Genomic DNA, 23841 nt, shown 5'->3' with positions numbered 1-23841 from the left:
TCCTGTAGAAAGATTATGTCAACATTTGTGACATATTGCTGGAAGTCTGGGTCCTCAATTTTTGTGGCTAAGCCGTTTATGTTCCATGTGCAGAATCTAAGAAGGGATTCCTTTATTCTGCTGTGGCTTTGAACTTGCTCATCGCGTCAGTGCTCCTCTGAGCGTAAGATGATGGTTCACGATATTGATTCCTTATTTAAGCCTTGGGTTGTTATAGCTGCTGCCCATTGTGCTGTTTTTTGTTGATCCCAGTCCGTGTTGGGGCTCTGTTGGCGGGACCTGCCCTGTGATCCTCTAAGTACACAGTTTGAGTGTAGTTGGCGAGTTGTTGGTGCTGGGCTTCCTTCACTTAGTAATGGCGATGGATAGGCTGGTTGTTTGAAAGGAACAGTTTCTATGCTCCAGCTTTGAAATATGTCCAGTTCGGCTAAGATTGCCTCTGCAGTTTCGCTTTTAGTCCATGTTGTTTTTGTGGCCTCTAGGCACTGAAGGTTGGTAGAGTGTATTAAATTCTATAGAGAGTAGATCTGTTGACCTTATGCCAGTAAGATTAGGTATTGACCCAGTTAATTTTAGGATGTTCCCTCGGTTCAATATGTCCTGAGGTCCCTTGGAGGTAAAAAGAGGGTAAAATACTAAAACCTCTGCTGCCTGGTGTTTTCTTGGATTTTCTGTCAGCAGTATATTTGCTGTGTGTGGCAGTTCTGATTGGAGTATGCTGGCAGTTATTTCTTTAGGCTGTATTTCCAGTTTGATACTTGGTGGTTCGGCTGTGGAGGTCCTAAGGATAGGCTTATCTTTGCTTGGCGTGGGGGAGGATTGTTTTATAACTTGTCCTTCGTGCTGTGCCTCTCTGACTAGGAGCCTCCAGCTGGATCTTCCATTGGGTTGTATGATAGGCCCTTTAGATTCTTCCGGCAATGGCTCCAGATTTGACTCTACTGACTTAACTGTCGTCCCCCAAGATTCTCAACTAGGCCCGTTGTTTGAGGTCAAGTTGATGTTGATGTTTTTGTGATTTGTGTTGGATACCTTTTGGGCTTTCGCAGTGCACACTTCTTCCCTTGGTTCATATGAGGGTACTGAGTTAATGTGTTGAACCCTTGTTTCTCCCATAGACAGACCCTCCAGCATTTCGCGATTTCGCGATTCACGAAAAAATCGCGAAATCTGCAGACAAGGGCGGCGGCGGCGATATTTAACAAACTGGCCGTGAAAAAGAGTCTCCCGGTAGGCATCAAAAAAATTATGCCATTGTTTTGGCTGTACGTGCCTTCGTCACCCCTTGAAACTGCTCTGTGCGGCTGTATGGTATTAGCTGCCTGTGGAAAGTTAATTGCCTTTGTCAGAAACCATGCTATCACCACACAGTTCAGAAAAATATTATAGGCAGAAAAAAGAGGAATAATGTGCTAAAAGATCACTGTTACGGCACAGAAGCGGAAGTCACAGTCACATCTGTGAGGTTAGGAAACCGAGGGACAGATTAGATACGTTTCGGCCAGATTATGTGAAACAAAAACTACAAGTGTAACGTGGGCGCGCAACACCCATTGAGCACACGGGGCTTCAGCCCCCCCCCCCGTCGTGTCTGTCAGCCCCTAATTGCGGCCGCACCCGAGGACTTAACAGGTCTTTAAAAGACCATTTAGTTGTAAATGAGGCTGTTGTGTGTTCACACCTTTTAACAGCCACTTTGTCCCTGGTTGGAAGAAGTTGCCCCCCCCCCGAAATATTTTACAGCCCCCCTCGAAATGTGGCTCTAGTTGCCCGCCTGAATGTGTCTGAGACACTTTAATCTTTTAGCACTCCCTACGGCTTTTGAAAGTTGACTAAACAAGCCTTTGACAGGCTGGTCGGTTACTTGACAGGTGCCCGTGTCGGTTTGGAAAACAAAATGTAATGATTCAGCCTGACGTAAACACTCCCATGTCCTATATTAAGCACTTGAACCAAGTAGCAGTTTTTATTCCAATGGCAAAAAGAACCGAGCACATCTCTGATTTATTTATAACATTGCATTATCAAAATGACAATTAGCACATACCAACCAACTATACCAAATCAGCTAACTCTTAATATATGTATGCTTTCTACCCCTAGGCCCCCATCTCGAAAAAGCACTCCAATACCTATATTAAACTTCCAAAAAAAAAGGCAACCTTGATTCATTTGGAATGCAGAAGATACCAACTGAATCTGGGTTAAGGAATACCACGTTCCGTGTTTATTCCAGCTTGACCTTACACCAACCAAAAGCTGAAAAAATATCCGGGTTGAAAATGCCCCAGATTGCAGACTCACCATGGTAATCAGGTGAAGTAAGCGATTCCTTTTCCATCACCCATTTCTAAGGAGACTCTGAGGTTTCAATCGGAATATCACAGCATCCCTGGAATTACCAATACCCTCAATGAGAGGATGTGTCCTAACAGCCAGGGGCCATACACTCTTAAAAAATCCGGGTTGACTACAAAACATCCAGGCAGTGATAAGATCAGCCGCGGCTCTTCCCCTAAAGTGGAATACTCTGCTAAACCGTTTCCATTGTTTTAACGTTGAAAATTGATGATTATGAGTTAAATACAATGCCGCAAAAATGCCGCTAAATTTCCATATTTGTGCGCTAAATTTCCATATTTGTGCCGCTAAATTTGCTAATCCATGCCGCAATATCCTGGGGGGTCTGCATAGAGTCTTGGCATTGTAATTGCTGTTTGTTATGGCCGCTATCCAGGATTGTTGTGTGAGGAGTGAAGGTGAAAACTTGTTTTCCCTCTTCTTTACGATCCTTGCTAGCCCTATGTATGATACTTTGACCGTTATCTACTCCCATTTCTCCGTGTACCCTAGTTGCACGTGCCTGGTGTACGGCTTCTTCTTGATTCCTAGTATGATTGGAGGTATTTGATGCCAGTTGTGTTTGTTATGCAATGATTACATCAGCTGAGTTACACTCATGTTTGTTGGCTTGATCTGAGAAAATGGGGAAAAAAGCTGTTGCGCTTGGAGGGGGCTTTTGGTTACAGCCCTTCCTTTTCAGTTGGCAGACTGCTTTGCATTCAGTTTTGGAGATCCGCCATATCTGGGACTGCCCTTTCCCTCTGTACCTGCCTTGACATTTCCTCTATGCGTATTGCTGGTTACTTGGGCGTTAGATGGTCCCTCTGAGTTGCTGGAAACGCCTTGGCGTTTTGCTGTTTTCCCTGCTGTTACACTTTTGATATCCTTGACCAGGCTGCTTATAACTGAGGGCAAAGTCGATAAGTTATCGATGACCTGATCGCAATTGCATCTGAGTTGGGAGTTGGATTGGGCTCTTGTTATTAATCTATTCAAGTTTCCCAATTTATCGTCGATACCAGCGGTAAAAACTGCCGGTGTGTTCAATAATGTTAGTTGGATTTCCATTTTCTCAGATTGAAATTGCAGTGAGTTAACAGCCAATTGTTTTGTGTTTAGCAGTGACTCCCAAACCCCGGCATTTTGATTATTTGCTTGCGCAAGCTTTTCTGCGCCTTTTTGTTGGTTGTTCTGTGGGGTATTTATTCTCAGAGGGGTCTATGGTGGTGACCGCACTTTGTTCCTGTTCCTTTTCCTTTTGTTTATCGTGTTTTGGTGAATAGGTCGCAAGTAGTTCTTCCCATTCTTGTGTGGTCAGATAGGACATTGACGCCCTCTCATCTTTTATCTGGTTTAGATCCTGTGTCCTTGCTCCCACTCCAATTTGTTCAAGTAAGCATCCTTGGTCAAGGGGTGGCATAGGTGAAAGTGATTTTTCACTTAAAGAGTCCATTCTTTTGATGGGGGTACTATGATTTACTGGACAAGATGATATTTCTGAGAGTAACATTGGTAGCGTTGACTTGCTCAAAGTCCATTCTACTCGTAGCTCCTTTGGTGTCACCCGTCCTCATCCCTAGCATCTAATTTTGGTAGAGATGTGGGGGTCTCATAAAGCTTATGTTCCGTAGCAGGAAGCTCTTGAGGGCTGATTTTTGTTGGGGAAGGTCCTAAGTCCCCGGGCGCGCCTGCCGGAGGGGCAATTACTGGCACTTGTGTCCATTAAGGCTGTGGCGAGGTTCTGGTTTATTGTGGTGATTGGTCTAATACCCTTTCTACTTCGCTGTGTTCTTTGCGCGCTGAGTTTTGGATGTAGGTTTGGGACTGCAACGGTAACAGCGGAGATTGCAGACCTTTTAGGGTTGAGGTGGGTTGACCCTGGGTCCCTTAGGAAATTGAATTTCGTGTAGATCTTCGGTTGACTGGAGTTTATAACCCTGTTGTGTTCTGGCCGTGCTGCAGTCTCACACTGTCGATGGTCCAGTGTAACTAATGATGGTTCTACACTTTTGCACAACTCCGAGATCTTTTTTCTTGCCTTTTCTGCTCTTTGATTTGGATGGCAAAGCCTCTCTTGATCTGCCGGACCTCATTTGGTGTTTTTGCCGCAGGTCGGTGTATCGCGTGTCGCTAGCTGCTTTGGCAAAGATCTCTTCTGGTATCGCTCGCTTGCCCATGTGCTCAGACCAGCTTCTGGTATCCTACTAAGTCAGGGCTGGACTGGGCTTAACCAGTCTTTAATGTCTTTGATATCTTTTTGATATTTTACGGGCTTCGTTGACTTTATTGCTTTAGCTCTCTTTAACTATTCTTTAACAGGTTGCTGTCTGCAGTGTGCTGTATTCTATTTAGTGCTGGTGCTTGCTTTCTGTTATAGTGACGTTAAAGTGAGGTTGCTGCCACTATCCTTATGCCCGGTTAACACCAGTTAAGACGGTGAAGTGGAAATGATGGGAAAGCTAAAAGAGCCCGGCTGTGAAGGTTTTAAACAGTTGCCCGCTCTGTGCTCTTTGCTCTATGCTTTCGCGTATGAGCTAATGATCCGGAGTACTCCTGGTGTTACTGGTATTCCTGGTACAACGGGCTGTAGGGGAGCTGCGGGGGGGGCTAGTGCGGAGAGGCTGGTGCGGGTGCTCGGAAGTGGATAGGATCCGAGGACTAGCGCAGAGCTACACATAGCTATACAGTTCGAGTAACAAAGGGAAGAGGCCACAGGAGAGCGGCAAATGACCAAGAATGCGCAGGGGAGCAGAAGCAGGAACTTGACAGGTAGTGGCCCCCCCCACCTGTCTCCTGGCTCAACCCGCTGTGTAGCGCTGTAGGCCTGTTGCTGGTACCCCAAAACCTCCTGTCAGGCCGCCAGTGACTCACCTGTCCAAGGCCTCCTCCTCTCTCCTCCTCACTCCGGTGACAGAAGCGCCCACTTGCCTGTAGTTTTCTCACACAGCCTCGCCTCCTGCCTCGCCTCACTGTGTCCGCTGAGCTCCGCTCACCATAATGCCCTACCAAGGGCGGGACCAGCGGAGCCACGAAGATGGGGAAGTCGCTGGCCGTAGCTTCAAAGTTCAGGTGGCAGCACTTGTGATCTCCCGCTGCCGCCGGGAGAGCCGCGGGCCGTGATCTCTCAAGCGGTCAACACTTTGATCTCCCGCTGCAGTCTGTGAAGCCCAGTTCAGCAGGGACAGGAGAGGGAGCAGGGGGCCAGCGGCAGCCTCTTGGAGCTCTGCAAAAACCGGACCGGAGCGTGGAACTAACTTGTTTCACTTGTCCTTACGTGTGATTGTTGCTTGAGAAGTGCTTTCACCCCTCCCTCAACCAATAACTCAGTTTATTACATTGGTGTTCAGTGGTGGGATCCAGTACCTATGTTTGTGCAACACCACACAGTAATTTAGTGTAACACTATAATAATCGGACATCTTTTTTCTAAATTCCAGTATTCTCACCTCCTTTTTAGGTCGAGCCTCGACAGGGCTTGCGCCGTCTGCAAGACCTGTTGTATCTCTTCAGTGGGCTTTTGGCACACCCACCGATTTCCATTAGCTGTTTATCTGAGGCATTCAGAAATGCTGGCTTGTTATTAGTGCATTTGTCTAAATGTCCCCCCTTTATGTGCTGAATTCCCCCCTTGGCGATTTCACTCAAAGAATATTTTTGTTGGCCATCACCCTGTACAACTGAGATGGCCTCTCCTTCCTTTTGGCTAAAGGAGATTTAGCACATCCCTTCTGGCTGTTGCAGGGTTAGCATTTTAATTATAGCAACAGAAACAAAAGCGGTTTTCCACCTCCATGGTTTCTTCACATTTGGCTCATTATTGAATTGCTCCCTTTTGTTTATGGCTTGCGGTTCCTGCCCTGCTGGTTATCAGGGGCCACTGCTCTGTCTTCACAAGGGCCGGGGGAATACTGCTCTATGACCCCACTGCAGGAACAGGAAAAGACCTGTCAGTTGTTTGCATTTATTTATGTTTTGTTTATATAGCGCAAACTCAATCCGTAGGTACTGGAGCACTTTACATGCACACCACATGTGTTATCGAAGGACACATTCATTTTTGGCAGGCTGGTATAGTCACCTCTGTAACTCCAGTTGCCGCTCCTGTGTCGTGCATTGCTTGCTGTCCCCACCTGCTGGTTTTTGTGGGCAGCTGTTCTGTCTTCACAAAGGCCGGGCGAATATCGCTCTGACGCCCGCTACCCAACAACCTTTCTGTTGTTTGTATTTTTTTTTTTATATATAGAGTGACCTTGATCCATAGGTATTGGAGCTCTTTACATGCACACCACATATGTTACAGAAGGACACATTCATTTTTGGAAGGCGCGCAGAGATTAAGTTATTCATGATGCCTGAGTGGGCAGAGTCAAGGCTGCTCTCGTTAGCTCTGTGACTCTGGTTGCCGCTCCTGTGTTGTGTATTGCTTGTTTTCCTAGTTATCATAGATGGGCCAGCCCCAGAGGCAATAAGCATCTTTGACATGATTACCGTAATTCAAGACTTCTCGGACTGTACATCAGCTGAACATAATTTGTACAAGCGTCGTTGACACCCCAGACTACAGGCTTTTTTTGCATATAATGTCCACAATCACTTCAAGTTCATGTTTTGTGATCGGACTGCTCTGCAAAGGATATATTTATTTGTAAGCAGTGGGAATGTTTGCCCTATTTCGATGTGCTTTATTGAATGCTATAGAGAGATTATCAGTGTGCAGATGAGTCAATGCTAGAATATACAACAGGAGATCGTACAGAAAAATACAGTTTTTGGAAATGGAGTGGGCGTACATGATAAATTACAGGCTCTTGTAATGAAGGCGTGGCCATGTATGTACCCATGGCATGAGTCCGAGGAGGATCAAACCAAGATAACATGGGAAGGTGCTCACCCCTTAGGCTGAGTCTCCAAGGTATTGTATTAAGATATTTGTATAGCGCCTCCTACCCTTATGTGGGTTAGTGAGTGACAGCGTTTAGAGAGGTGGAGCTAATGCAGGCCACACCTACATTAAGCCTATTTGGCGATCAGAGTGTGAAGCAACAACTCTAGATTAGAGAGAGTCCACTGTGCACTTTCCTATTTGCTCATACTGTTGTCCGTGCAAGAGGACGGTGATCTCAACCCAATAAAGTAGCCATGGAGAGCTGGCAATTTCCCTTCTTACATCCAGTATGGGGCACACTCGGAAAATGAGGATGTGAGCGAATATCAAAGTCTGACCGCCATGTCAGATGGCTGGGAATACAATGCGTGTATCTCCTGCACAATCTTTGTTCCCCACCCTTCTCATTTGTGTTGTTTGCCAGCCCCAAATCCCCCCCTGCTGTTGTAGAACATTACTCTTCACATTGCACAGGAGCACAGCCGGTAAAATTACAAACAATTGGTTTTACGCTGGCTGTCAATGCTGGCTGCATTATAGTGCTTTTGAACTTTTTCTTTATTTATTAAGTTGCTGTTGTGCTCTTGTCTACAATGCAAAAATTGTCTCCAGATATAAATATAATTGTTTGGTGGGTTATGATCCTTGGGTCTCAGTGGTCAGTCAGATCACATGGAGGTGTAGCAGTATCTGACACTTAACTCATCCTTGAAGCCTTTATATATGTTTGAATATTTATACCAGTACACTTGAGCAGGCCTCTTTTGGGATTGGGTTCAACATGTGTGATGTTCAAAACTGCTCAAAACAGATTTTCAATTTACAGTGGGGCTATAATCCCATACCATCCATTGCAAGCTCACGGTCCCGTCACTCAGGTGTGTTAAAGCTGCAAAATCATTCTGTGTAGTGTTCTATTAACTACTAAAATGGTAGCAGATTAGTTAAGGCAAATAAAACGTCACTCTCTAAATATTATTTTTATTTGTTTATTTTGCCCTGAAATCTTATAGAAGAGCCTTCAGCCACCTGGGTTTTTTTAATGTATATTTTTATTAAATAATAAGTAGTCCCTGTCACCTGCTATACATTTTATTGTACATTTTAAGATATTTTTTTGTTGCATTTTTGTTCATCCATTCACACCCCTTCACGTTAAGAGAGCCATAGCTTTACTGTTCAGTTGCTATAAAAGCTTATAATATGGCAGGGGGTGCACTTTCTATCTTTGAATAACTTCACTGCAAAAAGAACATAAATAAAAAAAATCCCATTTACAATGCCAGTAGCTGCATCTCAAACAAATGCGAGACCTATTGTATTGCAAATGCTTGTTACTACAATGGAGAAGAAGCTGATCAACATGGATAGCCTTAGCAAGGCAGAGCTGCAGAGGCTTTACAAGGAGAGGGGGCTGAATATGGTAATGAAGGCCACTAATATGGACTTTTAGGTAGCTCTCCAAGCGTTTAAGTAGATTAAAAGGATGCAGGCTGCCTCCGAGGACAAGGAAGTGGATTTGGAGGAGGAGGGCCTAGCCAAAGACCCCGAGGAGGAGGAGAACACAGGAATGAAGCCCATAGCGCGGGCAGGGAGCAGCAGCCGTGGCTGGTGCAGGTAAGAGCGGTGGGGTGGGGTTAGTGGGGAGAGTCAACATGCCACGACAAGGGAGAATAAAAGAAAAAAAAGAAAACCACTTACCTTGCGCTCGCTGTATCACCAACTTGGGGGTGCAGTGAGCGCAAAGTAAGTGTTTTTTAATTCATTTTGTATTTTATTTTATTCTCCCTCGTAGTATGTCGACTCCCCCGCCCCACCGCACTTACCTGCAACGGCTGCGGCTGGGGAGCAGTGTAACCAAAACCTGTTCCCTGAGGAGCTGGTGGACCCGAAAGCTGAAAGGGGGTTTAAGCTGCAACATACCTCAGGATGTGGGTGGCAGCCAAGGAGGAGGCTGCTGCCTAGATCGGCTTGAAGGAGATGAAATTGGCACTGGAGGTAAAAATGACAGGGTAGAAAAAGACAGACAGAGCCTTGTAGGAGAGAAAAAACTTGATGGCTCATCAAGTGAGTCTTTAAGAGCTGGAGCTTAAAGCAAAAAAAGACTCTGGTCCAGCAGCAATGGTGGCAGCAACCACCCAGTGTCCACATTGCCAAGTACCTGGTGCCAAATGTCGTGGGGGGGTGATCTACACTAGTGGTGTGATTCTTATGAGATTGCCTTGAAGATGCACAGGGTAACTGAGGAGAAATGGGGATCCAGTCTTTGGTGGCACATTCCCTGTGAAGGGGAGGGATGCACTGTGAGCCCTAGGAAAGGGAGATGGTATGAGGTATCCACTTATGTAACACACACTTGTCAGAAAATATGTTCTCACACCTGAGAATTATAGGCAAATATTTAGGGACAGCCAGACTTTGTCCCAACAGTCCTGGGTGGATTTTGTGGATTACATTTGCAAGGGCCCATCTGGTTGACTGAAGAGCAGTAATGTGGATAACTACTATGGGCTGTACAGTTTGATTACTGGAGTGCATATATTCAGCCATGGTTTTACAGAGCACTAACACCTAATGAATAGTAAACTCACTGACTCCAGGGAGTTATCTAATGGGGCCGACTACTGCCTTAGCACCAGGGTTCATAAGAAGGTATACGAGAGTGACCTCAAGAAGGTGGTTCAGGTACCCCTCAACAGTGTGAGGGGAGGTCCAGGAAGACACAGACAGGGCCCGAATAAGGTGGGGGAAAGGGTTCCCACGCCCTTTTGAAAAGCAGAGGGGAGTTTTTGGTGAAATAATTCTCTGAGAAGTAAGCGAATGTGGGAGCGAGGAGGAGAAGGGAGCAGGTGGGAGAAGTTATTGAGGCAAGGGGGAGCAACGGGAAGTGGGTGGGGAAGCAGCAGTGGAGGAGGATGAGGTAGGGGTGGGAAGAAATTTAAAAATAACAAAAAAAAGCTTTAGTGATAGAAATCATGGATGAGCTAGGGTTAGAAAGAGGAAGCAACATGTATAGTGGGTATGGGTTGTGTATTTGTGGGGTTAGCCAGCACTCAAGGGAGAGAGCAAGAAAACACTTGCACTTACATGAATTACTGATATAAAAAGTAGTTCCTTAAATGTGAGCAGTAGAAGGATAAAAGTAGTCCAGTCAAAAAGATCGTCAATTAGTTGTGCTGAAGGGGAGGTAATAAACATAAGAAGAAGATTGAAAGTCATTGAGTAAGAAGCAATCAAATACAATTGACAAGGAAGCAAACAATTGGTAAGTAATGGCTGGCAAATAGCCTATTAGATGTTTTGCTATGGTCCACTATAGGTCTTTCAATAACAGAGCGCCTAAAGCGGAGTATAGCTCGGACCTAAAAAGATGCTATGTGGTGACCAAGGAAACGAGAACCAGGGGAAGTAGTTGGCGTGTGAAGAGCGAAAAGGAAATAAATATTTCAAAGGGTATGAGTTTGACAATTCCTGAGGTTTTAACCCGTTATTTTTTTTATCTCTTTGTAGTTTGATTTAGAAAACGAGAAAGACCCAGTTGTCATAGTTGTCTCCACAACTGGCACTGGAGACCCACCCGATCCGGCAGGACGATTTGTGAAGGAGATCCATTGCCGCTCTCTACCTGCCAGTCATTTTTCACATGTGCGTTATGGTTTATTAGGTAAACTCTTTTGTCTTTCTTACTAAGCATCTACTATGAAATGCATTGCCACAGTAAAATATCTTTTTATATGCTGCTGCCTTCCTCGGAGTTGCAAATCAAAGTAAAGTGTCCTTATTTATTATAGACGCCCTGCTGGAATTGTGTGTGACAAATAAGAGAACCTTTTGTAAAAAGGTTTGCCTTGACGGCTCTTGAGCAAACCTATTTTCTTCTCATTTCTAAATGTACTTTCAGTGAAGTTGGGCATGCATTGTAGATTGTAAATGGTCTCATGCAGTGTAATCGTGAAAGAACAATATAGGCCTGTAATGGGGTATACTTTATTTTGTAATTACAGGCACAATCTGGTACATTTAGAGATATGACCCTATATGGCCATGAGATTCCTCGCTGACATGCAGTATCCTCCTAGGATACAGCTGTTAGCACATTATTCCATATACAATAGATTTTGTTCTCAAAGTCAGGACATGATTAAGACCTCATGCTCCCCCTGAAAACTGCAGAGCCAGTAGAGTTTGCAAAGAACAAATAAGAAATACGTGTGCTGTGACAACATGTATACCTTCTGCCAGAATACAGCACATCGATATTCTGAGATAGTGAGAGAACTGTCAAATTCCACACCTGAAATCGATTTTTTGAGATGTCCCCACACATTAGAAACAAATGTGTCCCTGATGGCCTGTGTTGTAAACGTGGTAATAGGTTAATGTATGGATCGAATCTGGTTGGGTCATCCATGAGAAGTCATATGTTAGGCTGTTGTTTTCGATAGGATGTATAACCTGCGTATGTGTACCTTGTCCTATGAGGTGTGGACATGAATGGTTATGTAGTTAGTTTTCAAGGATTGAGAATGCCTGATTTCTTTGCATATACTAAAAGAGTTAACCATATTAATGTTTTATAATGCTATATTTGCCCCATCCTTGAATCCATACTACTAACTGAAAGCCTGCGACTAAGACTTGGCATGTGCACAGATGGTGTCCGGTTTTGCATTACCTTATGGGAAGTGGCTTTCCTTCTTATGAACTAGTGTTCTGTGAAGGAAAGAATGGTAACTTTTATCGAGGTTTTAATACTGTGTATGAAAACCCCTGGTGTTGGTTGCGTGAGAGCAACTTGTGAGATCCTGGGAGGTTATGTGGACTTTGGGTGACGACTCCTTCTAGGATGTGCTCATTCTGACATGAGGAGAGAGAAAAGGATTACTAGATGGTTTATATTTCCAGCACTCTGCCATTGAGTTAGATGCAGGCTTTTATAATAAAATGTTACAGGCTTTCTTTCGATATTTTATTTTCAGAAACATTTTATTGGATTTTAACATAACATCACCGAGAGAACTGTAGCAGTTCCACGTAACACATTCACAGTGACTGTGTTACAGATTGAGGAGAGGATGTAGCCTAACGGCTAGAGCGGTCAACCTCGGAGCTGGGGAACTGAGTTCGAGTTTTGGCAGGGGTGCTCAACATCCTGTGATTCTGGGCACATCACTTAATCTTTCCGTGCCTAACAAAAATTAATGTGTCTGTCTATAACGCAACTGCTTATGTATAGCACACTGATACCTTCGGTTCTAGTTTGGGCTATACAGGGCACAAGTCCTAAAAAAAGAAGTGGGGGGACTAACCTAATTAATCAGTATGCAAGTGGCATCGCAGCGCGTGACATCGCAGCGCGTGACATCGCAGCGCGTGACATCACAGCTTGTGACATCACAGGAAGTGGCATCACAAGAAGTGACATCAGATCTTAAGCCCTCACATATATGTTTAGTAGGTCTATCATGAGTACATTTAAGCACATTTCGGTATACTTGCAAACCCTCCTGATTTAGGCAGAAGTTTCCCATTTTTGTAAGCTTCACATAAACCAATGTTGCCATTTGTCAGCGTAAAGCTTCCTCTACCCATAGTGCTTTAAAAGAAAAAATTGTGATATTTAAATTATTACAAAGCCTCCTTGGAGGTAATAAGCACTATATAAATGCAATTTATTTTGTGCAAATACTGGGAAAGACCAACAGATCTGACATTCTTTCAGTGCATGCATATCTCCTAAACAGAGCCTGAACAAAGAGAACATCTGCCTCTCAAGTATATGTGAAGTGCTACCAAGGTGTGAGCCTTTGTTTCCCCTTCTGCATTTGCTTCTAGGTGTGAGGCTCCTGACTGCTGCCAGCAAGGAGACTCAAACAAAAGAAGGCCTGATGACCCCTCAAATTCGGCCTTTGTTATGGGCCCAGCAGGAGTTAGAATTAAAAGAGCCCTGTCCCCCGCCTTCACATTGTTGCAACCAAAAGCAGATAACAGGCAGGCGCTGCTGAAAGTGTCCCGGTTTGGGAATTACAATGGGACAAATTCAGCATCTTTACCAGTGGGGACCTACTTCTTTGGAGGGTGTATTGCGTCCACCCTGTGAAAAAAGTGGGTGTACCCTCGACTCGTGCCCTGGTCCTATATAAAGAAAAAAAAATCTCCCTCTCACTCGTTACCTCCTCCTCTGCTCTCTGGCTGAATACAAGACTCTGAAAATATTTGCATCTTTACTCACAGTCATAAGCCATAAACACACAAACTAGGAGAGACCTACAAATCTCCATGGCCAGTGGTATACGGACACTCATCTGATTTTCCTTACAGATACTGTAAAAGTGAGTTCCATATCGTACAGCATATGTCATTCTCATCTGTGATTCAGAGCTCGGCAGAGGCAGAGCTCGAGCCACATTTCGGAGGGGGCTACTAAAAATTTCGGGGGGTGGGGGGGTAATTCTTCAAGTGATAGTCAGAGTGGAGATGCAGGGGCTCTAAGAAGTGGTGGGAAAAAAACAAAGCCTCATTAGCAAGTAAATGGTCTCTTAAAGACCTGTGAAGTACTCTGGTGCAGCTGTGTGTGCGCCCCGGGAAGCCACACACAATGGGGGGGGGGGGGGAGAGGGGTGTTGCGGGGGGCTGAAGCCCTTTCAGCCCAATGGGCATTGCGCGTCTGGTGCTAGTGCAAATTGATTACCAATGTACCATAAATCTCTTTGCTCTATCACTGTTCTTCGTAGCCATGTTGCACACCAGCGTGGCTGCTGTTCAGCATGCATCCCTCTTGCTTTCCTGTACACGCTGTCACTTTAAAGTCACTTGAAGAAAAGTAAACTCCAAGCTCCCTCGGAAAAAGGAGCCTGACATTTGACCTTTGTGTTTTAAATTCACAGCAAATGTGACCAGATAAGAACAAGATTTAAAGGCCTGTTTACTGAAAGTGAAATCTCGGAAGGATTCAGTAAACAAGTTTGTGAGTTACAAACCACAAGGCCAATGGTAAGCAATGGGCAAGGAAGCTTTTTCAGAAGCATTTTCAGGGAAGCTTTCTGAATGTCCCAAAGAAGTCTTCAGCACACCAGAGATCGTACGCTTCTACTTAAAAATAATGTTTCCATGAGTTTTCAAGCTTGCTGTCCCTCCCACAAAGACAACTCGCAGTTTCACCACACACCATCACTTTACTACGGCCATCGTTTTGTCCGACACCCATTTTGAATCCTGCAATGGAATAAAATGTTTTGAATATTTTTCCTACTTTTCCTTTGTTGGTGTAGGTGATACAAAAATGATAGACAAATAAAACAGGCATATTTTTTGAGTGCAGTAAAAGATTTTATATTTCAGTGTGAAACATAGTTGTCTTTCCTTTACTATCACACCTGCATTCATTAGGTCACATGAGAAAGGGCAGCAGTTGGTCTCAGGGAGGAGGGTGCCAATTTCAATGTTTACAGAAGACGGCACATATGTTTACCCCCCCCCCCCAAAAAAAATACTGAAATGAGGGGATTGTGTTGCAGTACTAACAAGGTAAGTGGGTGGTTGCCTACCCTAGCCATTTGAATATGTTATGTGTAACATTTTGCGTTTACTCTGAGTTTAATTCGCAAAAATGTATATGTGTATAAGGAAGATTAAAGGACAGTCCCATAGTATAAATTGCTTTTCCACATTCTCTGACCTCCCCAGGTTCTTTCTTTTTTAAATTAAGGAGGTCTTTACAAGTAACTTACTTTACATGTTGCCATCAGTCTGCATGATTGCCGTTATGTTTTTCTTCTGGAGCTCCCAAAACAGTGTGAGATGCAGGAGAACACACTCCCAGCATTGTTGCTGGACAACAACGCCCACAACAGCAAGGAACTCTTCAGCATCGTCAAAGAGCTCTCCAACCCCAGCGCCGGAAACAACGACCTCGCTCCCTTGCAAAACCTCTGCCACTCGCTTGCCTCATTCTTCCACCGCAAGATCGCCGAAATACACAACAGCTTTGGCGCACCAACCACGCACCCCACCACCGAACCAACGCCCCCCCACCAGCACCCTCCGCGCCTGGACCCCGGTCAGCACCGAAGACACCATCAGCACGATGAACACCATCCACTCCGGATCCCCTACCGACCCCTGCCCCCCCACGTTTTCAACAAGGCCGACTCCACCATCGCACCCAAACTCCGGGACATCATCAACACCTCCTTCAACACCGCCACCTTCCCGGAGAGCTGGAAGCACGCCGAGATCAGCGCCCTCCTGAAAAAACCAACAGCTGACCCCTCCGACTTCAAGAACTTCCGCCCCATCTCGCTCCTCCCGTTTCCGGCCAAGGTCATCGAGAAGACCGTCAACAGACAGCTCGCCGCCTTCCTCGAGACGAATGGATCCCTCGAACAGTCACAGTCCGGCTTCCGAGCCAACCACAGCACCGAGACCGCCCTCATCGCAGCCACAGACGACATCAGATCCCTGCTCAACAACGGGGAAACGGCGGCCCTCATCCTCCTGGACCTCTCCGCAGCATTCGACACCGTCTGCCACCGCACCCTAGTGCAGCGCCTCAGCAACACCGGAATCCAAGAGAAGGCACTGGAATGGATCATCTCGTTTCTCGCCGGAAGAACCCAGAGAGTCCGCCTCCCCCCATTCAGATCAGAGGCCACCGAAGTCATCTGCGGCGTACCACAAGGATCATCACTCAGCCCCACTCTCTTCAACATCTACATGAGCCTCCTCGCATCCATCGCACGCCAACACAACCTCAACATCATCTCCTACGCCGACGACACCCAGCTGATCCTCTCCCTCACCAACGAACCCGCCACCGCCAGAACCAGCCTACACGAAGGGATGAAAGATGTCGCCGACTGGATGAAGAACAGCCGCCTGAAACTGAACTCAGACAAGACGGAAGTCCTTATCCTGGGATCATCACCCACCGCCTGGGACGACTCCTGGTGGCCCCCCGCCCTGGGCACCACTCCCAAGCCAACGGACCACGCACGCAACCTGGGGTTCATCCTGGACTCCTCCCTCTCGATGACCAGACAAGTCAACGGCGTAACATCATCATGCTTCAATACCCTGCGCATGCTCCGCAAGATCTTCCGATGGATCCCCACCGATACCAGGAAGACGGTCACCCAGGCACTCGTCACCAGCCGACTCGACTACGGAAACACCCTCTACGCCGGAACCACAGCCAAACTTCAGAAAAGACTCCAACGCATCCAAAACGCCTCCGCACGTCTCATCCTGGCCATCCGCCGACGCAGCCACATCTCCGACCACCTGAGAGACCTGCACTGGCTCCCCGTCAGCAAGAGGATCACGTTCAGACTCCTCACCCACGCACACAAAGCTCTACACGACCTGGGCCCCAAGTACCTCAACATCCGACTGACCTTCTACACGCCCACCCGCCTGCTACGATCGACCAACGTCGCCCTCGCCACCGTTCCGATCATCCGCAGAGCCACCGCCGGAGGAAGATCCTTCTCCTACCTGGCAGCCAAGTCATGGAACTCCCTCCCCACCCACCTTCGGCGAACCCAGGACCATCTCGCCTTCAGGAAGCAACTCAAGACCTGGCTTTTCGTGCAGTAAACGGACCCCTCCCCCCAGCGCCTTGAGACCCGCACGGGTGAGTAGCGCGCTATACAAATGCTATGATTGATTGATTGGTTGCTTCTGTACAGTGGATATCCTTATAATAATAGATTGTAGAAGGATTAGTGACTTGTAAATAACATAGAAGCAGACAGAGTAAAGAAGCGGTGTTGCTGGATTTGTACTCTCTGCATCTGTTGAACTGCTGGTAGCTTTTGCAAGTATATATTTCTGAGATTAGATATAGCAGCAGCTGCTCCTCCGTTAAGGCAGAGGAGCATTGCCCCTGCAGCGAGTGCAGCAGGTACATACAGACTAATAAAATGGTCATTACCATTTTATTTTTCTGAGTCCCACTGACTGTGCTACCGCAAGCGTGATAAAGGAGGAGGGATAGACAAATTCCTGCTATCGCAGTATTTCTCCTCAGTGTGCATGGCCGATTGGCTGGCTGTCTACAGTCAGCCAATCTATCATGCGCACTTTAAATGCACAGGACCCCAGCCTCAAAATGAGCGCTGGGGTTAGCCTGCTCCAACAAATCCTGGAGCGCTTTCCAGCCGCTCCAGGATCGTTTGGGTTTGTATGCAGGAAGTACACCACCTTCCTTCCTGCTCATCTTTTTCTAGAATGTTATTGAAGTCCTCAATGCCTCGTTGGGAGATTTATAATGGCTAAGACATTTGAATGTGGTTGATAAGTAGGCATTACTATTTCTCCAAACAGATGTCAGGAGTGAATTATTTTACTGTTTACCCAACAGTGACATTAATCATACAATCTCGGAGTATGTACTTGTCTGTGTTTTCCATAAAATATTTGGGTTTATACCTGTAATCTAGTTTTTCCCAAAACCTATGGTTTAGTTTCCTTTTTGGGAACATTTATTGAGACTCTTAGTTGATCCTAGTTTTGAGCAGTAAGACCAAGCAACCATTGCAGCCTCCATGACCCGGCGCTTCTCTACATTGACCCCGATAGATCAGGGCACAACACTGTGCTGACTTGTAGTTATCTGTAGGTTTGCAGACATGCAGCCTGTCGGACCAGTAGCTCCACATTACTTTAGTCCAGATTCCCTAGGTTTGTAAGGAATGGGAGCTCCCACCTTCCTTTCTGATCGTGCTTTTGCAGAATTGTCTACCACCAGATGCTCTCCAGTCCTTTGTTTAATTGGGAATCTTTGTGTACAGTAGGTCCTACATAAAATATTTGATTCCCAGTGAAAAAGGAAGGGTGTTGGGAGCCATGGGAACTGTGACTCATCATTTTCAGAATGTAGGTTACGTCTCATGGCATGGTAATCAGTAGTACTAGGTTAATTCCAGAGGAGTACTTTAAGAATGTCATATTCTTAATCTACCTCGTGCCTTATTACAAGATGTTTTTAAAGTCACCTTTTCTTTATGTCACCTATATGCAGCTAAATATTATTCTTGAGTTAATTTTTGTTTCTATGTAACTAAAATGAATACGCAAATCATTGTGAAAAGAGTGTTGCATCAGAATGCAACATTTCGGGATCTGCAAAGTTCGAAAATTGAGCCGTTAGTGTAGTGGCTTGTAGAGTGTTTCTTACACTGCATATATGGTCAGAAAGTCCTTTCCTGCGGGTCACGGATTTGAGTTCAAGTTAACCAAAATGTGCTCCTTTCTTTTATGAGAAGGTATGCCGTGAAAAACACACAAGTTAATTTTTTGTTTTTCAACAAATTAAGGCTGTTGTGTAGTCCTTTGCCAAGCCATGTTAATGCACGGTTCATTTTGTGTGATATCGTTTTTTTTCTTAAAAACAAACTTTATTGTCAAATTGCACATTAGGCGCAGGGCTCTGTACCCCATAGACCACTGCAGTATCCAGTTATACATTTGCAAGACAGCAATCAACCTTTTTATAAAAAAAATGGAACCAAAGTATGTGACATTGAGTATCGTTTAGGATATCGGCCCCACTCACTCCAACTCCCCTCCCCCCCCCCCCGAGTTGCGTAACCACCACTGAGACCCTCCCACCCGCTGATAGCAGAGGACCAAAGGAAAGAAAAGAAATGAACTAAATACCAGGACCGAAGAAAGACAATGCCTGTCTGACACACACACACCCCAGGCTACCCCCACCCTCCCGCGCCAGGCCCAACCACCCTGTTCCTACCCTCATTCCACTGGAATATTATCTGTTGCAATTGGAGGCTCCAACGACCAGCCCCTATAGTCTTCCCACCGCTTCCAAATTTTATAATGCTTACGCGGACATCCCCGGGCCACAAAGATTGGCTGCTCCAGCCCCATGCTGAAGTCAAGGCCATTTTTCCAGGCGTATCCTTCCACATCTTGGCAATTTCTCGTTTCGCCAATGTGAGGCCCAGCTGCAAAATATGCCGCTTATAGATATTGCCCCTGATCCCTTCCATCACATGCAACAGGGCGAACTGTGGTGTGCGTGGGAGTGACCACCCTAGGACCTCAGATAGGCAGGAGAATACTCCTCTCCAGAAACGGTCCAGCGATGAGCATTGCCAGACTGTGTGTAGGAATGTGCCCTCCACCTCACAACACCGGAGACATTCCGGGGAGGCAATCTGGCCCGCCCGCCACAGTCGAACCCGAGTAAAATAAACCCGGTGGAGGTACTTAAATTGGATTAGGCGAAGGCGCATTGCTATGGCCGCTCCCCGAAGAGCGGCTAGGGCCTCCCTCCAGTCTTCTTCCTCCAACGTACCCACGTCCTCTTCCCACGCCACCCTTATCTTCTCCAGCTTTGACGCACTGTGGGTGACCAGGGTCTGATATATCTGCAATATCTTTTTGGTCTCCAGGTCACCCATGAAAACCTTTGCCTCCAACGGGCTAAACTCGGGGATGGAGTCAAGGCCCTCCAGGCTGGAGGCAAGCGCATGCCGGAGCTGGAGGTACCGGTAGAACTGTGACTGGGGCATGCAAAATTCCACCTGCAAAAAGAGAATGTCAGCTCCGGCCCTCGTTTAAATTTATGCAGGACCCCGCGCACATTCCAACTAACAATACGGAGGGTGCCCGGAGGCACCAGACCGTCTACAGCCCCACTAGCCATCGGGCAGCAAGCATTGGTGCATCATGGACAGGAGGACCCGGCAGTGTGCGCCCATGTCATGGTGAGCCCAGTGTGAAAGCGCAACCCAAATCCCTAATCAAATCCCTTCCCCATAACAAACCCCCCACCCCATACCTCAAGAACACTGAAGTACCTGTCGCGGCGGGGTCGGCATCAAACCCCCAACGGGGGGGGGCACAGTCCGCACCCGCCAATGGATCCCCAACTTGCAGCCCATGTCACCCAGCCCACACTCACTACGCACTAAACAGGTGGGGTTCAGCCCTCCCTCGGCACCATCTTGTTCACACGGATCAAGGATGCACAGTCCGGTGTTGGGAAGCAGGGTCTCTGCGGGAGGAGGCTCTGCAGGACACAGAGTGCCTCTGGGACCGTGATCTTCTGTGCCCCCTCTGCTGCTGTCCACGGGGATTCTTCGACGGCCCCTCACTCAGAGATGAATCAGATTGCAGCCCAGGTGGCGTATGCACCCGCACCTGTACGGTTTCATCTGTCCACTTGAAGACCTCCTCCGGGGAGTCAAAGAAGTGGGTGCGGGATTGATATACCACACGCAAACGAGCCGGGAATAGCAAGGCATACGGGAGCCTGAGGTCTCTCAGTCTGGCTTTCACCGCCATAAACGATTGACGTTGCTGCTGCACAAGTCGCGTATAGTCCGGGAACACTAGGATGCGATGATTGTCATACAGCAAAGGTTCTTTGATGCGGGCCTGCTTCAGCACGGTTTCACGGTCAAGATAGTTGAACAGCCTCGCTATCATTGGTCGTGGATGAACCACCACCGGCGGTTTCTGAGTGAGCGCCCTGTGGGCGCACTCCACGACAAAGCACCGGGACAGCGCGTCGGGAGGGAGCCAGCTTTCCAGCCATTGTCTGAGGAAACGCTCCACATTACCATTCTCGCACCCCTCCGGGAATCCAACGAAGCGCAGGTTGTTCCGCCGTGCCCGCCCCTCTGCATCCTCGACCAGGAGCGCCAGGCCCTTCTGGATGTTTTCCATGCTTGCCACCTTCTGCTTGAGGACTGAAACATCATCCTCCACCCCTGAGATTCGGGTCTCAGCCTCTGTGAAGCGGGACACCGCATTCCGTAGATCTTGGCATAGTAACATATCATCCGCGCCCACCGCACCAATTTTGGCATCAAGCATATCCCTGGATTGGGTGATTGCCGCCATCAGGGCCCCTTTGTCAGGTATGGCTTCCTGGGGACTTCCCGCGGTACCACCCGTCGCTCCCGGGCCAGTGAAATTGTCTATGGGTCCATGCTTCGTGGAACCACCACCGCCCTTATCCCTCGTCATGATGGCTTTCAGCAGACCCCCGGCAAACTCAGGTCAAGTTGGGCTAGGCACCAACACAGGATCCTCCTCAGCTCAGGTACGCCGCAGGCCGTTCCGTCACCCGGCCCGATCCCAAGGGAAGAAAAGAAGGAAGGATGGAAGGGGGGATTGCACCCCCGAACCGGGGCCCGCCATCCATCAATGGGGGCCTCGACCAGCCAACGGCACCCCCGCCAACCTGCCCGCCGATGTCACAATGCACTTAGTCGGCAAGGCCCCGTTGGCGGCGCCGCACCCAGGGCCTCCAGCTGCCCGTTCGACCACCGGTGTCCGCCCCCCGGGGCTGATAATGTGGGCACAGGGCAGTCTCTTCGCGTGTCCTCCAGGGGCCGCGGCCAGATGCGGCCTTCGATCTCGGGCCCCACCACCACGGTCAGAGCAGGGGACCTCCACCAAATCAGGCCCACCAGACTAGACTGCCCACGTGCCCGGGGCCTACACAGCAGCGAAGGTCAGCAGCTATCCGACGTCCTTGCCCCGTGGCTGCGCCGTCCCTCCTGGCCTGTCTCTTGTCACCAGCTCGTTGCGGGGCACCCCCGAGGCCACGCACCAGACCAGGCCAACCGCCACTGAAGTCCAGGAGTCCCCCGGGGGGGAACCACCACAGGACCGGTTCACCGCCTCCAGCTCAGGTCCCCGGGGGTCGAGGAGAGACCAGACAGCACCCTCAAGGCTTCCCCAGCCCCCCACGAGGCCCGGTCTCTGGGTATAGGCACCGGCACGAGGGGGGGCCCTCTCACTCACCCCGCCGGAACCGCCGCCCTGCAACTGCCGAATGACCGGGAGAAGGGCAATCCCGCACCCGGGGTTGTGTGATATAGTTTTATATTTCTTCTGGATTGTTTCAATTTCTGTGCGCGTTAAGGATAGGGGATTTTTATTTGGGTATATTAGAAGTGACCTAGTCATGCAATCAAAAATTATCAAGCAAGCAGTGGATAGATATGTATGGACCTTTGTTTATCTTAAAATGCAGGCATTTTTTCATTGTTTTTTTTGTTGTTTATTTTTCAGCCCTGGGAGATTCTGAATACACTTTCTTTTGCAACGGTGGAAAAATAATAGATAAACGGCTTCAGGAACTGGGTGCCCAACATTTTTGTGACACTGGATATGCAGATGATTGTGTCGGGTAAGGATATGTCTCTCCTACCTTAACACGTTCCAAGCCTTTGTTAATGCAAACCTCATAAAAGTTAAGAGACTCCTAAATCTATAACTGGCAAAAGGCTCTCTCCAATGAGGGCTCCACGAGGCCAGGTACCTTCTTGTTCATGTCCCACTGAATCTGATTTGCTGATGTGGGGAAGCTCCAAGAGGGAGAAACTTGTTTTGGCCCAGTGGCATCGCACCTTGGGTAGATCAGCTTGTCCGGTTGGTGTTGATCCTACGGAGTTCTTCAAGACCAAAAATCTTATAAGTCCCAGGTTTCAAGGGTGGTAGTAGAAGTCCAGTCAGACACCACCAAGGGAACTAGGACCTCGGGAACATCACTTTGGGGTCAGGACTTACTCCAGCGGAGGCTACAAACAGAGTCTGTGTCAGGTCCAGTTGATGTTGGTCAGCTGGGAGTTGTAGGAAACTGCCCCTTGGAGATTATTTTAGCCCTGAAGCCAAACATGTGTCCATCCAACCGACCCTTGGAGTCTACTTCTGTGCCTTGGGTAAAAGAAGGATCAAGTTCATTCCTTCAGAGCTCCTGTTAGGTTACACACAGCAGTACCAGTCCTCTTCTGTTCTTCCTCAGGTCCAGCAGTGGTCTGAGGGAGGTGCTACAGAATGCCACATGTATGCCTGCCACTAGCTTGTGTGTGGTAATGACTCCTGGCCCCTCCCTAATCAATGGGATAAACGTTCCCAGGCGTAATCCTACCCACTTTTGCAGCATTTCCAGTGTGCCCTCTTGCAAACAAACTCACAGTACCCCTCACTTCTGAAATCCAAAATGGTGAAACCCTTCTTTCCTTGTTAAGAGTCTGTGTGCCAACCAAGAGGTGTGGCCAGGGGCTAATGAGCAGTCTCATCAATGGTCACTCTAAACCATTCCATTCGATAACTTTATTTCGGTCACAACGGACCATAAAAGTGCATGATAAAATACATACATAACAAAGAATAAAAAGATTAAATAACATAGAACAATACAAGGTTGATCTCAATCATATCACACATTATTCACAAGATTAAAACTATGACTTAATCCATCCCATCATAAAACGAATTAAACATTGAGTTATTTATCGAAAGAGTTCATTACATTTTATACAAATATTCCTACTGTCCAGTTAAATCATTAAAAAATGTCTGTGTCTTTTCCACATACCGTTTAAAAAACGCGAGACGGCAAAAATAATGGGGGGTAGGTGTCCTACTTTAAGACTCTAAAAGCTTGAGCACACTGGCTGAAACCTAGGTTTCTGCAAATTGGTATCACCCAGCGTTTCCGTACAGGCTGATAAGCAGGGCAGAAAAAAAGGACACGAGTTTCATTTTCAAGATTGTGTTTACATGCTGGACACTCAGTGTTCTTATTACTGTCCCATTTGCTAGTTAACACCTTGAGTGGAAGACTACCC

At 47.3% G+C, this 23841-nt stretch overlaps 1 protein-coding gene across 1 annotated transcript in view; it reads left to right on the top strand.

Moving 5' to 3' along the window:
* MTRR (5-methyltetrahydrofolate-homocysteine methyltransferase reductase) overlaps positions 1-23841 on the top strand; it is a 415823-nt gene that overhangs the window by 27117 nt on the left and 364865 nt on the right. The window contains exons 3-4 of the mRNA XM_078687627.1: positions 10739-10892; positions 22280-22397. Coding sequence (XP_078543753.1) covers positions 10739-10892; positions 22280-22397 — 272 coding nt within the window. The remainder of the gene's footprint in view (positions 1-10738; positions 10893-22279; positions 22398-23841) is intronic.

Source organism: Lissotriton helveticus, chromosome 4_1 (assembly GCF_964261635.1).
Source record: "Lissotriton helveticus chromosome 4_1, aLisHel1.1, whole genome shotgun sequence".
NCBI classification, from domain to species: domain Eukaryota; kingdom Metazoa; phylum Chordata; class Amphibia; order Caudata; family Salamandridae; genus Lissotriton; species Lissotriton helveticus.
The sequence above is the reverse complement of the archived record's forward strand: the minus strand, read 5'-3'. Positions and strand labels throughout refer to the sequence as shown.